This window comes from Pelophylax lessonae (assembly GCF_965119305.1).
Source record: "Pelophylax lessonae genome assembly, chromosome: 4".
Taxonomy (NCBI): domain Eukaryota; kingdom Metazoa; phylum Chordata; class Amphibia; order Anura; family Ranidae; genus Pelophylax; species Pelophylax lessonae.
The window spans coordinates 177787418-177804643 of NC_138771.1; the positions used below are offsets into that span (position 1 = coordinate 177787418).

The 17226-nt window shown below is 40.5% G+C and overlaps 1 protein-coding gene across 2 annotated transcripts in view; it reads right to left on the reverse strand.

The window, feature by feature from the left end:
- FRMD4A (FERM domain containing 4A) overlaps positions 1-17226 on the reverse strand; it is a 580110-nt gene that overhangs the window by 436578 nt on the left and 126306 nt on the right. Inside the window, exon 1 of one of the 2 annotated variants that reach the window (XM_082254217.1) lies at positions 8480-8870. The exons of the other annotated variant lie outside the window; for it this stretch is intronic. Within the exon in view, the coding sequence (XP_082110343.1) occupies positions 8480-8545 (66 nt within the window). The 5' untranslated portion in view covers positions 8546-8870. Of the gene's footprint in view, positions 1-8479; positions 8871-17226 lie in introns of those variants that run through there. 2 annotated transcript variants of the gene reach the window in all.

Here is a 17226-nt window from a genome sequence, read left to right on the forward strand (position 1 = left end):
TGCTTCTCATTATACTGCTTTTATTATATGCACTGATTGCCTCTGTTTATTTAGTTTGCATCATTTATACATCATGAATATTTTGTCTGACTGTCACTTTGCATGGTCTCAATTAATCACATATGCTACATAAAATGCTTGGGAAACCTACAGTGCCAGTGTCCACTTACTCTTTAATCTAAAACTATTGCAACTAAAATTTGAAGTTATTCCTTTTTAGTCCATGAAAAAAAAAAGACAGAATGAAATTTAAAATAAAATACTTGGTTTTTATGGTTTCTTGAAGGATATGTTCATCTGTGCAGCTAAATACTGTTGGAACATTCAGATGACAGCTATAAGTTTACACCAAGAAGTAGTGGCTAAGGCTGCAGAATTTGGGCAAGGACAATTTGGGCAAGGAAAGAGAAACTGATTCCAAGAACCTTAGGGCTTGGGGACAGGTCACTAAGGTTTATTTACTAAAGGAATATGGGCTGCTCAATCAGAAAAGTTTAAAGTGGAACCCATAACAGGTTGGTAACAAGTAATGTTCTTTAACAAAAAAACGTAGATTCCACAATAATTATGCTACAAATATTAGCATGTGCTGTAAATTGCCTCCAGGATTGCTCCTGTTTCTTCTTGCTGGAAGCTGCTATTTTGTTAAAGCCCAAAGCAGTCACTTTCTTATTGGTAACCCTCCCTAGCTCCTTAAAAACTGTAATTAACTTTCTTCAATTAGGATATATGTACATTTCCATCATTGATTGTATGTCTTGGTTCGGTTATAGAGGAAGGCTGACAGAAGCTTTACAGTGCTGAAGTTCATAGGCTGCCAGTGAGGGAGAAAGGAGAGAATATCAGGGAGATAAGATAAAACATTATCCTTGTAAGTTTAAGGCCTCATGCACACTGGGCATTTCTATAGCTGCTTTTTTTGCCTTCAGACATTTTTTTCTGCAGCCAGTAAACTCCCCAGCATGTTATCCTATGTGTCCATGCACACATAGGTTGTTATCAGCGTATTTTGGAAGGGGCGTTTTCTGGCTGAAAAAAAAAAAAAAAACGCTAAATCTTTGATGTCTCCCTGGCAGCAGAGTTTGTTCTGTCACCTCTCCTTCTTTCCCTTTCTTCCTCCCTAATCTGTGTTCCTTTTCCACAGTCTGCTTGATTCCTGTTGCTTTCACCCCCCTACAGCAACAGTAATTTTTAGGCAACTTTCTCATCTAGGCGCTGCTATTTTTATAGACGTTTTACAGGTGTTTTTCAGGTGTTTTTTGGGTGTTTTACAGGCGTTTTTGCAGCGTTTTTGGTTTGACATGTGACCAATGGAAAAAAATTAAAGCTGAGTTCCGGCCTCAAAAACCTTTTTTAACTAAAAATACCCCTATAATACTAATCCATTGCCCTTTACAGAACCGCTATTCTCATACTTACAAGGTGTACAGTATTGGATTTTGGTCAAAATCTTACTTTTAAAAACGCTGTCTGGGCGCGGCCATCTTGGATGTGGGCATCTGAAGCCACAGTGTAATCTGCTGTGCCCTTCTTCCTGATTCCAGGGAGGGTTCTGGGAGTTCTTCCTGATTCCAGCCTCATGGGAGTGATGACAAACAGCTCCCAGGATGCAATGCAAAGGTGGAAGTGATGTCGGTGGCCGTGGCCACAGAGGGGGGGAGAAGGAGGAAGTTCAATCAAAAATGCCCTGATAATAAGGTAAGGGACACCCAAAAAAAATTTAGAATGCCCAATTGTTGATAAGCATAGCGAGCACTCCAGGAATCACTAAAGTTGCAAAATAGGCCAATCTGCCCAAAAAAAAAAAAAAAAAAGCTCATGTACTTTTTTGAGCAACAGGTGTATTGCCTAGGGTAACAGAATGCTCAGATGTGAAAAGGGGCCATCAAACTGAATGCGATTTCTCTTGTTTGGCATTTTTAGAGCTAAAGCTTAGAGCAGAAAATTGCCCAAAAATGTGATGTGAACAGAGCCCTAAAGCTGTCAGCTGATCGACCTCTAGTGGCTCTGATTTTAGACATATTGTTGAGAATGGAAAGCAACTGAGCATATGCAGAGCACAATGAGGTTGAATTTTAAACAGTGTAGGTACTTATTTTAAACGTTTTACATAACTATTTTCCAACATTCACTTTGCAAAGTAAACATACAGTATATAGGGGAATTCAACATTTTTTAGATGTTCCCCCTTACAAACAATGTTGGTGTGGGCAACAGATTCCTGTACCTGCTGTAGACAGGTACATGAATCTAGGGTATGTACCACATGTAAAGGTGTTCATACTGAAACTCCATTCTCACTGAGGATTTTAAACATGGGTGGGAGGAATCTGATAGGGATTTTCAGACACTAGTTCCCCATTAGGTCTTCCCTCCTTTTGATTGACAGAGAGCAGTGGGTCAATCTTTAGGCAATACACAGCCTGCTATTGGCTAATCTACCCACTGCCTGCTGTCAATCACAAGGAGAAAGCAGACCTGATGAGGAACTAATGTCCCAGCTTCCTATCAGGCTTTACCTACTGTTAGCATTACTGGTTGCTAGGAGGCTGTCAGCTGTACAGACAACAGGGACCTTAACAACCAGTGACAGATGGGGAGGGGGTGGTGGCGGCAAACATGCAGCTCTGCTACACACGGTACAGAGACAGGCACTCAGCCTGTCTCTTTGCACTAACGTACAGTTGGTCTTTATTACATCCATTTTGATTATCTTTGAACTGGAGGTAATTATTTTTAGATTTGGTGCATTTAGGAACTACATGAATCTGCCACATGTGTCAGTAAAGCTACCAAAAATGTGCAGCAGGGATTTTGGAATCTGGTGCAGAACTTTTCAAAGGATCATGGCACCAGAAAAATGTATTTAGGTATTTACTGAAAGCCCCCATAGTTCTTTGCTGCTGTGGTCAGATTTCATGCTATAGTATGGCTCTACTTGTTCTCCGTGGTCCCACTTTATGAAGGAACATAACCACCCTCTCTTGCTCACTCCCGAGATGAACTATGAGCTATGGACTTTGGGATGTGTAGCATCATTGAGAAGATCACATGACCACAACTAATGTTCACTGCTCCTTCCCAACAAACCCCAAAGTTTGGGAGATCATGAAGGACATTACAAGAAGGCATGAAAACATATAAAAGAAAAATTTAATGACAAATAGATTACAGAGAAAAAAAGATATATTTTAGGCCTGATTCACACTAATGCAATTTCAGATACACAGGATTGCATGACAAGGGACATCAAATTGTTTTCAATGGTGTCCATTCGCGCAGAGCAATTCAGAAGAAGTTCCTTTTACTACTTTGGTGCAATTTCAGTGCAATTTTAGCCACCAAGGATATAAAAACCTTATCAAAGTTGCATCCAAGTAGCATTACATAATTGCACTAAAAGTCAGATCAGAATCATCTCAGCATCAGCAGTGTGAACCTAGCCTAAGTGTCATCTCAATGCAAGTCTATTAGTTTGTTTAACCTACACAAATAAATCTACGTGACCAAGTGGTTTCTGTCTCAGCAGTTGGTCAGCAGTGGTGCTGACCACAATCCTTGATATACAAATAGCAACTAGAGGAAAAATATACAAATCTGTATTGGAATACAGTCATGAAAATATGGAATAAAATGCAAAATGAAATAAGAAAATCCCATTAAATTATTTTTAGGTCCTCAAACTTTAAAAAAATGTGCACTTCCTTTTAGCCCCCCTCTGACAGAAGGAGCCACAGTCAGATCTCATGACAGCCTGCCAACTTTTCCTGAACAATACACTTGAAAGCCTGAGCAGTCAAGCAACATTTTTCAACAGCCGCCTTTCATTGTTGTCATTGCCGTGAACTGTTAGGTGAGAACTGTTTGGTAGCTAAGGGTTACTGCATTTTGCATCGTATAATTCTCAGTTGTACTTCGTTATTAAATAAACATGGCTATGACTATTTCCAGCTACTAAGTTTTCTTTTCTGCAAAGGTAAGGCGTTTCAGATCTGACTAGTACATGTATTTGTAGTTTCCCTCCTGGGGATTGAGGAATGCTGTTCTACAAAGGCTTCCAAAACAGACCACAGTGGAGTACCAGTAATTAGAAATGTCATACCTGATCCTCTGACTTATATATCATTACAAGAATGCTGGGGTAGCCAGCAGAGCCGTGTCCTGCTCATCCACACTGGAGAGAAGGAGCTATCAGTATAGCAGCAGGTGCTTTGATAGGCTCTACTTTTTACAGCCAACGCACAGGATGCCGCCACCTATGATGTATAGCTCGGGGTCTGATGGGAAAATGATTGGTTGCACTGTCTAAGCATTTGTTTATAAGGTTCTGTTAAATTGTTAGAATTTAGGAAACAGTAATAGAACATTGTTGTGTAAATATTATTTGAAAAAAAAAAATGTGGCCTTTAAAATGTGACATTGGGTGAGATTTATAAACCTCACCATAATGTAAAGCAGTGCGAAACAGAAACAGTGAGACATATTTTGGAGACAGGTTTGCTGGAAGATCACAGCTTGATTCATAAATTCTCCTTCTGCTGTTAAAAGTTGTTCTCCTTGGTCTAATAAACGAATGCCAATATAATTTTTAATGTGGTCTTTTCTTGGTAAAGTTAATGTAAACCCAATCGTTTAAACTCATTTGAGATTTCTTAATCCCATATAAGTCTTACCATGTTCAAATCATTTCAAGTCACTTTCAGAATTTTTTAATCCGTAGCTTTCATTATAATAGCCTTAGAAGGTCTGACAAGAAGATCTTTATATAGGCACGAATATTTGTGGGATATAGGGTCCCTGTCTCCCAATAGGTCTCCTCTGTTGTCACCTTGTAACGTGTTCTCCAAGTTGTCTTCAGTCATCTGTAAGGGATTGATTTTTCCCAATGACCGCAAATGTAAGGAACATTCTTCCCATTGACCATCATTCCAATGTGTTGTTAGCTGTAGATATAGTAATTATTGGTGGGGGTTTGCTGAGTGCAGAAAGATATTTCAAGGGTTCCCCCATATGAAAAGAAAGGCTGTTCAAAGGCAGTACATCTCTTCTACTGTGTCATGCCATCCTTCTTGCTAAGCCGATGTACTTCACTTAAGGCTCCGTTCGAATGTAGGCATTTTGGGGCATTTTTCTGCTCTAGGATCAGCTCTCAAAATGCCCAACAAGACAAATCCTATTCATTTCAATGGCCCCTGTTCACATCTGAGCATTTTGACGCTGTGAGCAAAACGCCTGACGCTCAAAAAAGTACATGAGCTTCTTTTTGGGCAGATTACAGGCGTTTTCCATTGGTCTCTAGTCAATCTAAAAACGCCTGTAAAACGCCTGCAAAAACACCCATAAAAACGCCTGAAAAAACGCCCATAAAAACGCATGTAATAGCAACGCCAAGATGTGAACGTAGCCTTAATGTCCCCTATGCTCCAGTTTGTCCCATGATGATTTTCTAGATTTTGACTGACCTATTGCACAAAATACCAACAACTGTGGAACAGGTCAATTGGTTCTAAGGCTGCATTCACATGTCAGCGTATGGATCGCGGGCGGAATCGCGGCAACATCGCTCAGCGTTTGGGGGGCTATTGCAAATCACGGGCAACGCACAGGCGTCCCGCGATTTGCAATAATCTCCGGATCGCGGGCGGAATCGCGGTAACATCACGCAAAAAAAAAGTCGCGGGACGCATTACGCGCAAAAAAGTACAAGAGCTTCTTTGGAGTGTATTGCGTCCCGCAATTTTTTTTGCGCGATGTTACCGCAATTCGGCAGGCGGAGATCGCGGCAACATCGCTCAGCGTTTGGGGGGCTATTGCAAATCACGGGCAATGCACAGGTGTCCCGCGATTTGTAATAATCTCCGGATCGCGGGCGGAATCGCGCCGCGATCCATACGCTGACATGTGAAAAGAGCCTTAAGAAAACGGTTAGCTTTATCAAAGATTGTGTTAAAATGACTGATCAAATGTCACTATGTGTGGCTAGCTTAACACAGTTCTACTAGTGACATAACATTTCTAAGCAGGAATGTTTCTAACAAGTATGGTGAACTGGATACTGGAATCCATGTTACTATGGGATTGAATTTTACTCCATCCCCGAATGTGAAGCTTTTGCACTGATTTCACATATCCTCAGCCCAGCACTTGGAATATACCAGACGGATAGGTGCTGAAGACCACACAGAGCTAGAAGGAAGGAATTTCCCATTGCCTCATCTTTATTCACCTTTCTCGGTCCATTACTATATTTCTACTTTCTGTGCTGTATTTACTTGCCTTTCTACCACCCCCTCCATCAGACATTTCCACCTACACCCCCATCCCACTGCCACCCCTAGTCATACTATTTACGTTGCTCTGTACATTTTGTATATTGTATTCCCTGCAAATATATCATAAAAATTACCCAAAAGTTATATACCAGTTTGCATACCTCCTTAATCATAGAGTTTTTCCATCCCCTGACCTGTGCTTGGGTTCAGGCTAGGTCTAATGGAATGCCAAGATTATTCCTATTCATTTTCCACTGATATACTTTTTCTAGCTGCATAGTAACCCCAGTGCTATAGGATAAGTAACCTATGTTTTTTAAACTAATGTAATGTTGTGTAATGCTTACTCATACTACTAACTTTCCAAAGCAGCCAATATGTATGTTTCTATTCTCTAAAAAAAGAATATATATAAAATAAATGCATACACTTTAAAAAACGTTTATTGTATCTGACTGACATGTCAAATGTTATTTTGTTGAAAGGAATAATCTCTAGCAATAAAAGGATAATATGATTAAGAAGCAGTATTTCACAATGCATTTGTTGAGGTTTAAGACCTGCATTCATGTATTCACAGGCAGCTGCACATGCCATATTTATGATGCTGCATCTTCATAGCTATCATTGTCAACAATGTTAAAAGTATTAGCAATTTAGTATGAGCATAAGACCACAGCAGGTATTTGGACAAAAAAACACTTTAAAGTGATATTAAAGAGAGATTTAAAAAATAAAAAAAAATAAATGTTTTATACCTCCTCTGTGCAGTGGTTTTGCACAGAGCATCTTGGGTTCCTTGCCGATGATCCTGGCCCCTCCCTCCTGCTGAGTGCCCCATAGCAAGCAGCTTGTGATGGGGCACACGAGCAGGCTTACTCCAGAGCCACTGCTCTGTGTGTCCATTCACACATGGTGCACAGCTCAGCTCCACCCATGCTCTCTCCTCATGGGCTCACCGGCTGTGATTGATCGTGGTGGCTCTCACTGCTGTCTCAGCCAATGAGGAGGAAGAGACCCAGGAGAGCCGCTGCTCTCGTGCACATTGCTGGATCGAGATGGGGCCCAGGTAAGTATCATGTCTTTTAGCGTCATGCATAGAATGCATGAAAGTAAAAAAAAAAACCTGGAGCCATTACAACTACTTTAAATTGAATCCCCTGCTCAGGGGATATTGCAAGCAACATAAAGAGACATTTGGTTAAGGCAGTATTAAACGCAAAAGTATATTACATTGCAGCTTACCAATCCTTTAATTTGGTGGCTGCATTAATTTTCTGGTGATTCAGCCAGTAACACATTTATTGCCTAATGCCTTTTTTTGTATGCTAGTCTTTTATCGAAAATGAAGAGGTTACTAAAGTGACGAAAATTCTCACACAACAGAATAAAAATTTAGAAAAGATGTAATGGGTTGTAGTGTATTTGTATTGTACTTTCCAACTGTGCTAATTAAACAAAAAATTGTACGATCTGGTATCATATGAGAAACATTTTTGTACTTGTCCCATCGGATAATATCGGATGAACTGTCCAGATCAGCTTTCGAAAGCTGTGCACTAACGATCAGATTATCGTACGGGCGCCTCGAAAGTGGTACTTTTTGTGCCATTTTCTGATCGTGTGTATGGGCCATTTGGGTGTCTCCACTATGAATGGAGGAGCAATGGACACACCTTTAAACAGCAGCATTGTCAGTATGGGGAGAGGGTGGTGCTGGATGTACTAGCAGATTTAGATGAACTTAATTAACAAATTAAAGCTGAACTCCAGTCGTTCCAATAACAGTTTTTTTTCTTTTGTGATAAAGATATGATAAAAATGAATAAAAGCTGAGCATTGGCAGAACCCTGGTCAGTGCTTGTCTCAACTCTCTAACTGACACTTTTTATGGACAGTTTGGTCCATTAAAGGAAGTCTAAATAAAACAGACTTACTACTTGGATCAACAGGTGAAAAAATAGGTAAAAAAGACGATAAAAAGGAATGCAGCCACCACATCTAAGAATTGGTAAACTGCAATAAAATGCATTTTTTTGAGTTTAGTACTGCTTTAACATTCATTGGACTCTTCTGTAAATAAGGAAAAAGTTACGCACACCCCCACCCACCCACTCACGCACTCACTCAACGCTAACCACATGATATGTTTACAGTTGACAGTATCTAGGGTTCCATAAACGACTTCATATATAAAAAATACTTACAAACATGTCCATCAGCAGGTGCTCAAGCGTGACCTCAATATCTTCCAGTTTAGCTGCCAAAGTCATGTTTGCAATGTCCGTGGCCAGGAGAAGAAATGTCAGCCTTTCTCCTAAATTCTGTTACAGAAGGTTTGTCTTTTCACAAATAAATCATCAGTAAAATGAACAGTGACTCTACTTTCAGGGTGGACAGCACACCAAAAATAAGCTACAACTTGAAAAAAGTTCTGTTCTTCCTTCTGCAGTCATCAGAGTCTTGTTTGGGATGATATTTGTCCTGTGCTCCTAGGCTGCTCCCAGTGATTGTTCCAAGTTTAGCTGAGAATGGATGTGATCTGAGAACTTTGCAGCTGTACAGTGACACAGCTGGGACCATGGATTGGAACAAAATGAGACACGCTCCTCTGTGACTGATATTTATCTGTTTCCATTTTTTGCGCTCTTACTGCTCGGTCCTGACCTTTCATTAATGTTCACGCACACTGGAAAGTATTGTAGAACAAAACAGAATTTGGCTGTGACCAGCGCTAGGCCAATTCACATAGCAGCATCATGAATGATCCTTTGTGTACTGATTGAAACTTCCTTGTACAGCTAATAACAGAAAAAAAGAATAGTGTTTTGGATAAGGAAAATTTACACCCTCGTTTTCCTCTAGTTATATTATTAGATTAGAGCTCAAAATTCCCAAAATAGGTTTTTCCTTGAAATTCATCAAAGCAAGCTTTGGCCTTCAGCCTTCTTAGATGCTTGATTCATGCCATGAGGAAACTGGTACAGCATGTGCCTCATTTTTTGATGGGCAGATGGACATAAAAACAAGTGACAATGACTACTCAGTTAATGGAATGTCTGGAACTTGGCTGGACTTTCTTTATTCTACAAATATCACATAAAACAGATCAATAACATGGCTTAATATAATTCAAATATCTCTTGGCTTACCAAAAACATATTCATTAATCCTCCTTAGGTTAGAGAGATAACAGTATATCAGGTTACTACTTCATTTTGTTTGAGGCAGTAATTAACACTTAAGCCTACCATGCTAAATTGGCTGAAATTCAAGCTTGTGGGTGGCCATCAGCACCACCCGGCTCAACAAACTTCGAATGAAAAGTCCAAAGAGCTGGGTGGAAAATGAATGGTCGAAGAGTGACAGCATTCAGTCAGATGCAGTTACTGTTCGGGTATTCAGGCAGCTCTCTCTGAATACATCAGGGTCAAACCAGAAATACAGAAAGATTGGCCAGACCAAAGCCAGATAAAAGGGTCCAAGATAATTTAAATTGTTGGTCATTAAAACCAGCCAACGCATTTCAGGGGCAACACTACTCCCCATTATCAGAGCTCAACAGAGGATAAAAGTTGGATGGACTCCATGAAAACAGTAACTTCACCAATCTCTATTAGAACCAGTATTGACCTCACCTCCTGGAGTAACAACTTGACAGCAGTTGCTGATCAACTACGAAGGATCCAGAGCTCTGAAAATTTAGGAGTGGTTAAGCCCTCAAAACACCTTAGATGGTTTTATATGACTTTACCGACAACTAAAATGATCTTGCACTCTTTTATCTTGGACTGGTTTGAAATAATGGAGCTTAGGTGAGTTTATAACGCTGATTTTCTCCTGTCAGGATAAACAGCATTTACAAGAATCCAGTGTGCATGAGGCCTTAGTCTTGGATTCACTTCATCTCCACCCATACCTAACTTTACTGTAGTTCGGATCCCATCTGTTATTCCCATAAGCCAATGTCTCCTACATTGATAATAGTACTCACCTCTTTGTCAGAACCAACATTTATCAATTAATAAACCTTCTTCAAATAAATTGTATGTATTTATATAACTAAATCAAATTTGAAAAATATTTACTGTAACAAATTAAAGTACTCTCCAAGGCATTCCCAGGCCTTGGGGTGCTGTAGTTGTGATTTTAAAGACATTAGCTGGTACAAGATTAAGAATATAGAAATCATCAATAAAGTCCATTTTAAACGTGCAAAGATGAAAGCAACAGTCCCAATCAGAGGTTGCGTACACAACTGTGTGATGAAAAGTGTATGAAAACTTCTATGTTCACCATATGGGCCATCACCAGTTGCCAGATTCTTATAATATCTCCAATTCCTCAATAGGATAATGGATATATATGGCAGCAATGATAATGCAGGATTCTAAAACAGAGGGCTTGATGGAAGAATAGTTCTACTTCCTGTCAGTAGAGGTTACACATCAACCACTGGGAGTCTGATAGGTCAGCACTGCCTGCAATATCTGCATTGATTATTAGGCTCCTAGTGGTTGATGTGCCATCTTTATAATAGCTTCCCTAAAGCTCATCATACACTACAATCTGATTATATTACAATCTGACTATAAAATATATGTTTAATCTCCTTTAGGTTAAATAAAACTATATAACAGGAGGACCAAATTAGACTCATGCTACTTAGAGGTCTATTTTTGAACAGCCAAACAACCATTGCGAATAATCCTTGTAATGTGTCTAATTTGTTTATTTCCTATGATGCAAAACCACTGCACAGAGCATGTAAGTATAACATGTTTGTTATTTTAAAAGGAAAAAAAACAAGACTTTAGTATCACTTTATTGTGACTCATACGGAAGTGCACATACCTTATTATTAAAATGTCTCTTAACCACTTCCATACCGGGCCATTGTAAAATGACGCCGGCAGTAAGCTTCTGTCGATCCCCCGGGGGCAAGCAGCGCGGCGATCGGGAATGAGGCTTGTCCCTCGGACTGAGCCCATCCCCGATCAAGGTAAACAGCCAATGAAATTGGCTGTTTACCATGTGATCGGCTGTGTCCAGTGCGAACCACTCGTTCTCTCCACAATGCGCGCCCCCGGGGGAGCACAGTGCTGCGATCGGGGACGAGGCTCGACACTCGGACAGAGCCCATCCCCAATCTAGGAAAAGAGCCAATGAAATTGGCTTTTTACCACGGGACCAGCTGTCAATCACAGCCGGCCACAGAATGTCAACAGAGAACACGGTAACTAGCTGTTACCATGTTCTCCTCCTCACACACTGCTCCTGTGTGAGGAGGAGATTAAGAGGACCTGTCACTAGCCCATCAAAATACCTGTCACTAGCCTATCAAAGTACCTGTCACCAGCCCATCAGAGTACCCGAGTACCTTTCACCAGCCCATCAGGTACTCTGATGACAGGTACTCGGGTTCTCTGATGGGCTGGTGACGGGTACTTGGGTACTCTGATGGGCTGGTGACAAGTATTCGGGTACTCTGATGACAGGTACTCGGGTACTCTGATGGGCTGGTGACAGGTATTTGGGTACTCTGATGACAGGTACTTGGGTACTCTGATGACAGGTACTTGGGTACTCTGATGGGCTGGTGACAGGTACTCGGGTACTCTGATGACAGGTACTCGGGTACTCTGATGACAGGTACTTGGGTACTTTGAGTACCTGTCATCAGAGTACCCAAGTACCTGTCATCAGAGTACCCGAGTACCTGTCTCCAGCCCATTAGAGTACCCGAATACCTCTCTGTAGCCCATTATAGTACCCAAGTACCTCTCTGTAGCCCATCAGAGTACCCGAGTACCTGTCTCCAGCCCAGAGTACCCAAATACCTGTCTCCAGCCCAGAGTACCCAAGTACCTGTCTCCAGCCCGAGTACCTATCTCCAGCAGAGAGTACCCAAGTACCTGTCTCCAGCCCAGAGTACCCGAGTACCTGTCTCCAGCCCAGAGTGCCCGAGTACCTATCTGCACCCCATCAGATTCCCCAAATACCTGTCTCTAGCCCATGAGAATACCCAAGTACCTCTCTGAAGCTCATCAGAGTACCCAAGTACCTTTCTGAAACCCATCAGAGTACCTGAGTACCTATCTGCAGCCCATGATTATGTCAGATTATGTGTTGGGGTGTTTGCTTTCCAAAATGGGGTCATTTTATGTGGCTTTCCATTGTCTCTGTGCTCCAGGGCCTTCAAAAGTGTGATAGGTTGTAATGAAATTATATGTGTAATTTATGCTCCTAGAACACCTGACGGTGCTCCTTGCATGTTGGGCCTCTGTATGTGGCAATGCTGTGACAAAGTCCCACATATGTGTATAGGAGTAACAGAATGGATTTTGGGGTGTCATTTTTGCTACCGTATGTACATGCTATGTGTTAAAAAATATCTTATAAATTGACAACTTTGTGTAAAAAAAAAATTAGTTTTCATTTTCTTTCCACATTTTCCAAAAACTTGTGGAAAAAATGACATGGTCAAAAGACTCATCATGCCTCATAGAATATACGTTGGGATGTTTTCTTTCTAAAATTGGGTCATATTGTGGGTAATTCCATTGTCTTGGTGCTCCAGGGCCTTCAAAAGTGTGATAGATCGTTAGGAAATTATACAGTATGTGTAATTTATGCTCCTAGAACACCTGACGGTGCTCCTTGCATGTTGGGCCTCTGTATGTGGCCAAGCTTTGTAAAAGTCTCACACATGTGGTATCGCCATACTCAGGAGGAGTAGCAGAATGTATTTTGGGGTGTAATTGCAATTTTGCATATACTGTGTGTGAGAAATATTTCTTCATTTTCCCAAGAATTGTGGGAAAAAATTACAACTTCAAAAAACTCACCATGCCTCTTACTAAATACCCTGGAATGTCTACTTTTTAAAAAGGGGTAATTTGGGGGGTATTTGTATTGTCCTGACATTTCAGGGCCTCAATAAATTAGATAGGTCGTCGGTACATCAGGTGTGATCAATTTTCAATGATTGGCATCATAGCTTGTAGACTCTATAACCTTCACACAAACTAAATAATAACCACTAATTTGGGTTATTTTTACCAAAAACATGTAGAAGTATAAATGTTGGCCCAAATTTATGAAAAAAAAATTACTTATTTGCAAAATTTTATAATAGAAACTAAAACAAAATGTTTTTTTTTTTCAAAATTTTCGCTATTTTTTAACTTATATCACAAAAAATAAAAAACCCAGTGGTGATTAAATACTACCAAAAGAAAACTCTATTTGTGTGAAAAAAATGATAAAAAATTTGATACAGTGTTGTATGACTGAGTAATTATCATTCAAAATGTGAGAGCGCTGAAAGCTGAAAATTGATCTGGGCAGGGAGGGGTTGTAACTGCTCTCTATGGAAGTGGTTAAAAGGAAAAAAAACGAGACTTTAGTATTACTTTATTGTGACTCATATGGAAGTGCACATGCCTTATTATTAAAATATCTCTTAATGAAAAAGGTTGAGAAAGGCATCTCTGTGTTGTAAGAAACCAATAATGCGGTATGGAACCACGAGCAAGCCACTCCTGATGAACCCCTGGGCCCCTGATGACGTCAAGCGTATGACGAAACCGGTTGGGTGAGTCAGACGTGACATACCACGCCCCCCACAGCCGGCTTGCTCGTGGTTACATACCGCAGGAGATGTTTGCTCTCTCAGAAGTGTTGGTTTACTGCACTGTATGCTCATGATACTCGTTTAACATGTGAGTTTGATACTATTTTATTCAATAAACGGGAATTATTTACGGAATTATGCTATGTCCCTGTTGTTATCTCTCTTATATGCATTATATGGATTTCTACTTTGAGTCGGTGAGGTGACACCCTGTGGCCGTATTTGGTATTTCTACCTCAAAGCCTCTATAGGTCTACTCATTGATTTGAATGACCCACTCAGTTTGGTAAGCTGCCAACCTTTTCAATCACACGGTGATCTGCACGCTGGTGTTTTTATTTATCAAGAAACCTTGTGGATGTAACAACTACTGGGACTTCTTGTGGCTTATTTTGAACTTTACCTTTTATTCACTATATCACATCACTGTGGATTTTGGATACAGTTTTATTCTGCATGGACTTGATTATTTTTATATATTGGATAATACCCATAATATAAGATACCAGTCACTATTTTTAAATTTTTTATTGATTTAATTTTTGCACTATGTCACTTTAAACCATATAATCATTTCTTCTAGCGCAGCACATATTGTTACTGAATGTTATGTGGGGATTTTGTCTATGATTCCTATGTGCAGCTGCTAGTCTTTCTAAAAATATTTTTTTTCACCATTATTTATTAGCGCGGAAATTTACACGTATTTATCACAGTCTTACTTGTATAGCCTTGTTTCAGAGCAGAAGGGGGTGGGGGTGGGAAGGACACCTCCTAGCAATTCTTCTAACAGTTGGTCCAAAACCCTGTCTTCTGACCCAGGCAGCTGAAAGTCCCAAAAATGGGGCCACGTTTAAGGGTGGATGCGGGGGCTGCAGAATAAGGATGTCAGCGTGGTGTAGGTTGTTACAAGGTGGAACGCACGCTATCGACCTTGGAAGCAGGTGTGCGTTCCACTGCTACACCATGATGGCCGATTGCTGAGTGCGCTCAATTCCAGAGCAATAGTCATTGTATACTATTTAAGTAAGGGCCCAGACATGCATTTTTAGGCTCTGAGGAAGAGGCTAAGCCTCGAAATGCGTTAGCCTTCACAAATTCAGGGGACGACTCACCCTCTGATCCCTCTGCTGAGGACTGCGTTTCTTATGTGTTATGCTTTTTTTTTAAATCCTTCTCTTTTTAAATAAACCTTCCAAAGGATAATGCACTAGGCCGGTGCGCCCCTGTGTTTGCTTGTTGTTCACAGTGTTTCCAGACTTCCCTGGTCGTTTAAGGGGCAGCAAGGCTGCAGCATTCTTCCTGGGTTGTCATGTCCACAGCTCCAGAAACAGCTGCAAGATCCTAATAAGGTGGACAAGAGACTACACCTCTCTGAGCGCAGGGAACTGGTGCTTTGCACCAAAACTTTTATATACTGTTAAGCAAAGGGACACGTCTGGTCCTCGGGCCACAGTTTGGAGAGCACTGCAATAAAGCCTTGTAGCCAGGCATTGGATCCACAAGTAAACCACTAACTACAGTATGATACAATCCTAACATGTACTTATACCAATCCTGGCGCCAGACACTCCTCTGGTGGGGTTTCCTAAGAGTGGGAACCAGAAAGACGAATAAAATGGCACCATCAAATGTGAACCGACTGCGGTCCACATTCATTCTGCACAGTGTGAAGCAAAGCAGAAGCTGAGTATTTTTATGTATAGCCCAGTGAATCTGGAGCACTCATAAGACATGTGTGTCATGCCGATTTTAATGCCTATGTGTACACATAGTATATAAAACATTTTTTTATTGAATTCTTTTCTGTGTACGGGGGAATACTGAAAATAACAAGAGGTGCCTGTGTTTATGTGCCCACTATATGAAGAAAATCTGCTATGTAAGAATCTTCTGTTTAAAGATAACAGTCTGACAAAAGACTAAAAATATCTATTCATTCGTTTGAATGGTCTTTAGATTATCCATGAATACAGATCTAAGCCTGACGAGATTTGTACTGTTTTCTGTACCAACCAAGAATGGGTCAGAATAAATGCCTGTATAAAGCACATTGAAAGCTTGTGCATAGCAGCACTGTTTATTATTACCATGTATAATGCTAGATGGATGACACTGCTAGGCATGTTTTGTATTGCTCATAATCAACCTTTGAATTGACTTTTAAAAATAAATGCTTTGTTTTTCTTTTACGTCTTTCACTTTTATTTTGTTAAGCAGTCAGTTATGTGCGGGACACAACATGAAAAGGAGAGATCCATATTTCTAACATAACTGTTGTGTTCGTTTTGTCTTGAGGATAAAGCTACATATGACATGTACTAACGTGAGGCATCTTAAAGTGTTACTTAACCCACAACAGTAAAATCAGTCTGTATATGCAGTAAAGCATGCATGTTGTGGAACCTAAGGGGTTAATCCTCTGCATTGTGTAAAAAGGCTGTTTTGATTCTGTCTTCTCTGATCCTCCCCTTCTTTCACTGTCCTCAATCCATCTGCTGATAGAACAGAGCCCTAGGAGGCACTCTGCACATGCTCAGTTTGGTGTGTATTGTTAGAGAGTTTTTTTTTTTGGGGGGGGGGGGGGCACTGTCCAGTCAGAACGTCAGGGGTCATATGCAGCCTCATATGACAATCAGAGGAGAATGAAAACTCCTCCTACAAGCTTTTACTAGTGCTCACCTGGACACTGATAGAATAATGCTATAAGCTGATGGGAAAAGGTATTTAGCAGTTTATATGTACTAAAATAATTGGATTTCCATGTTCTGTGTACTGTGGGTGACCAGATATAGTGAATGCAGGCTCCTGGGTTTAGTAACACTTTAAAGCGGAGTTCCGGCCTCAAATACCTTTTTTAACTAAAAATACCCCTATAATACTAATCCATCGCCCTTTACAGAACCGCTATTCTCATACTTTTTTTTTGAATATTATTTTTTATTAAAGAAATCAACATTACAGAAAAAATGAACGCATTGTAAATACACGTCAACAAGTCCAACAATTTGCAAAGTACAGTACAATACAATACAATAAGTGATAAAATGGGGGGAGGGTAGCAGTAGGGGGGGGGGGGAGAAGCGCTATTCTCATACTTACAAGGTGTACAGTATTGGATTTTAGTCAAAATCTTACTTTTAAAAAGGCTGTCTGGTTGCGGCCATCTTGGATTTGGGCATCTGAAGCCGCAGTGTAATCTGCTGTGTCCTTCTTCCTGATTCCAGGGAGTGTTCTGGGAGTTCTTCCCGATTCCAGCCTCCTGGGAGTGATGACAAACAGCTCCTAGGATGCAATGCAAAGGCGGATGTGATGTCG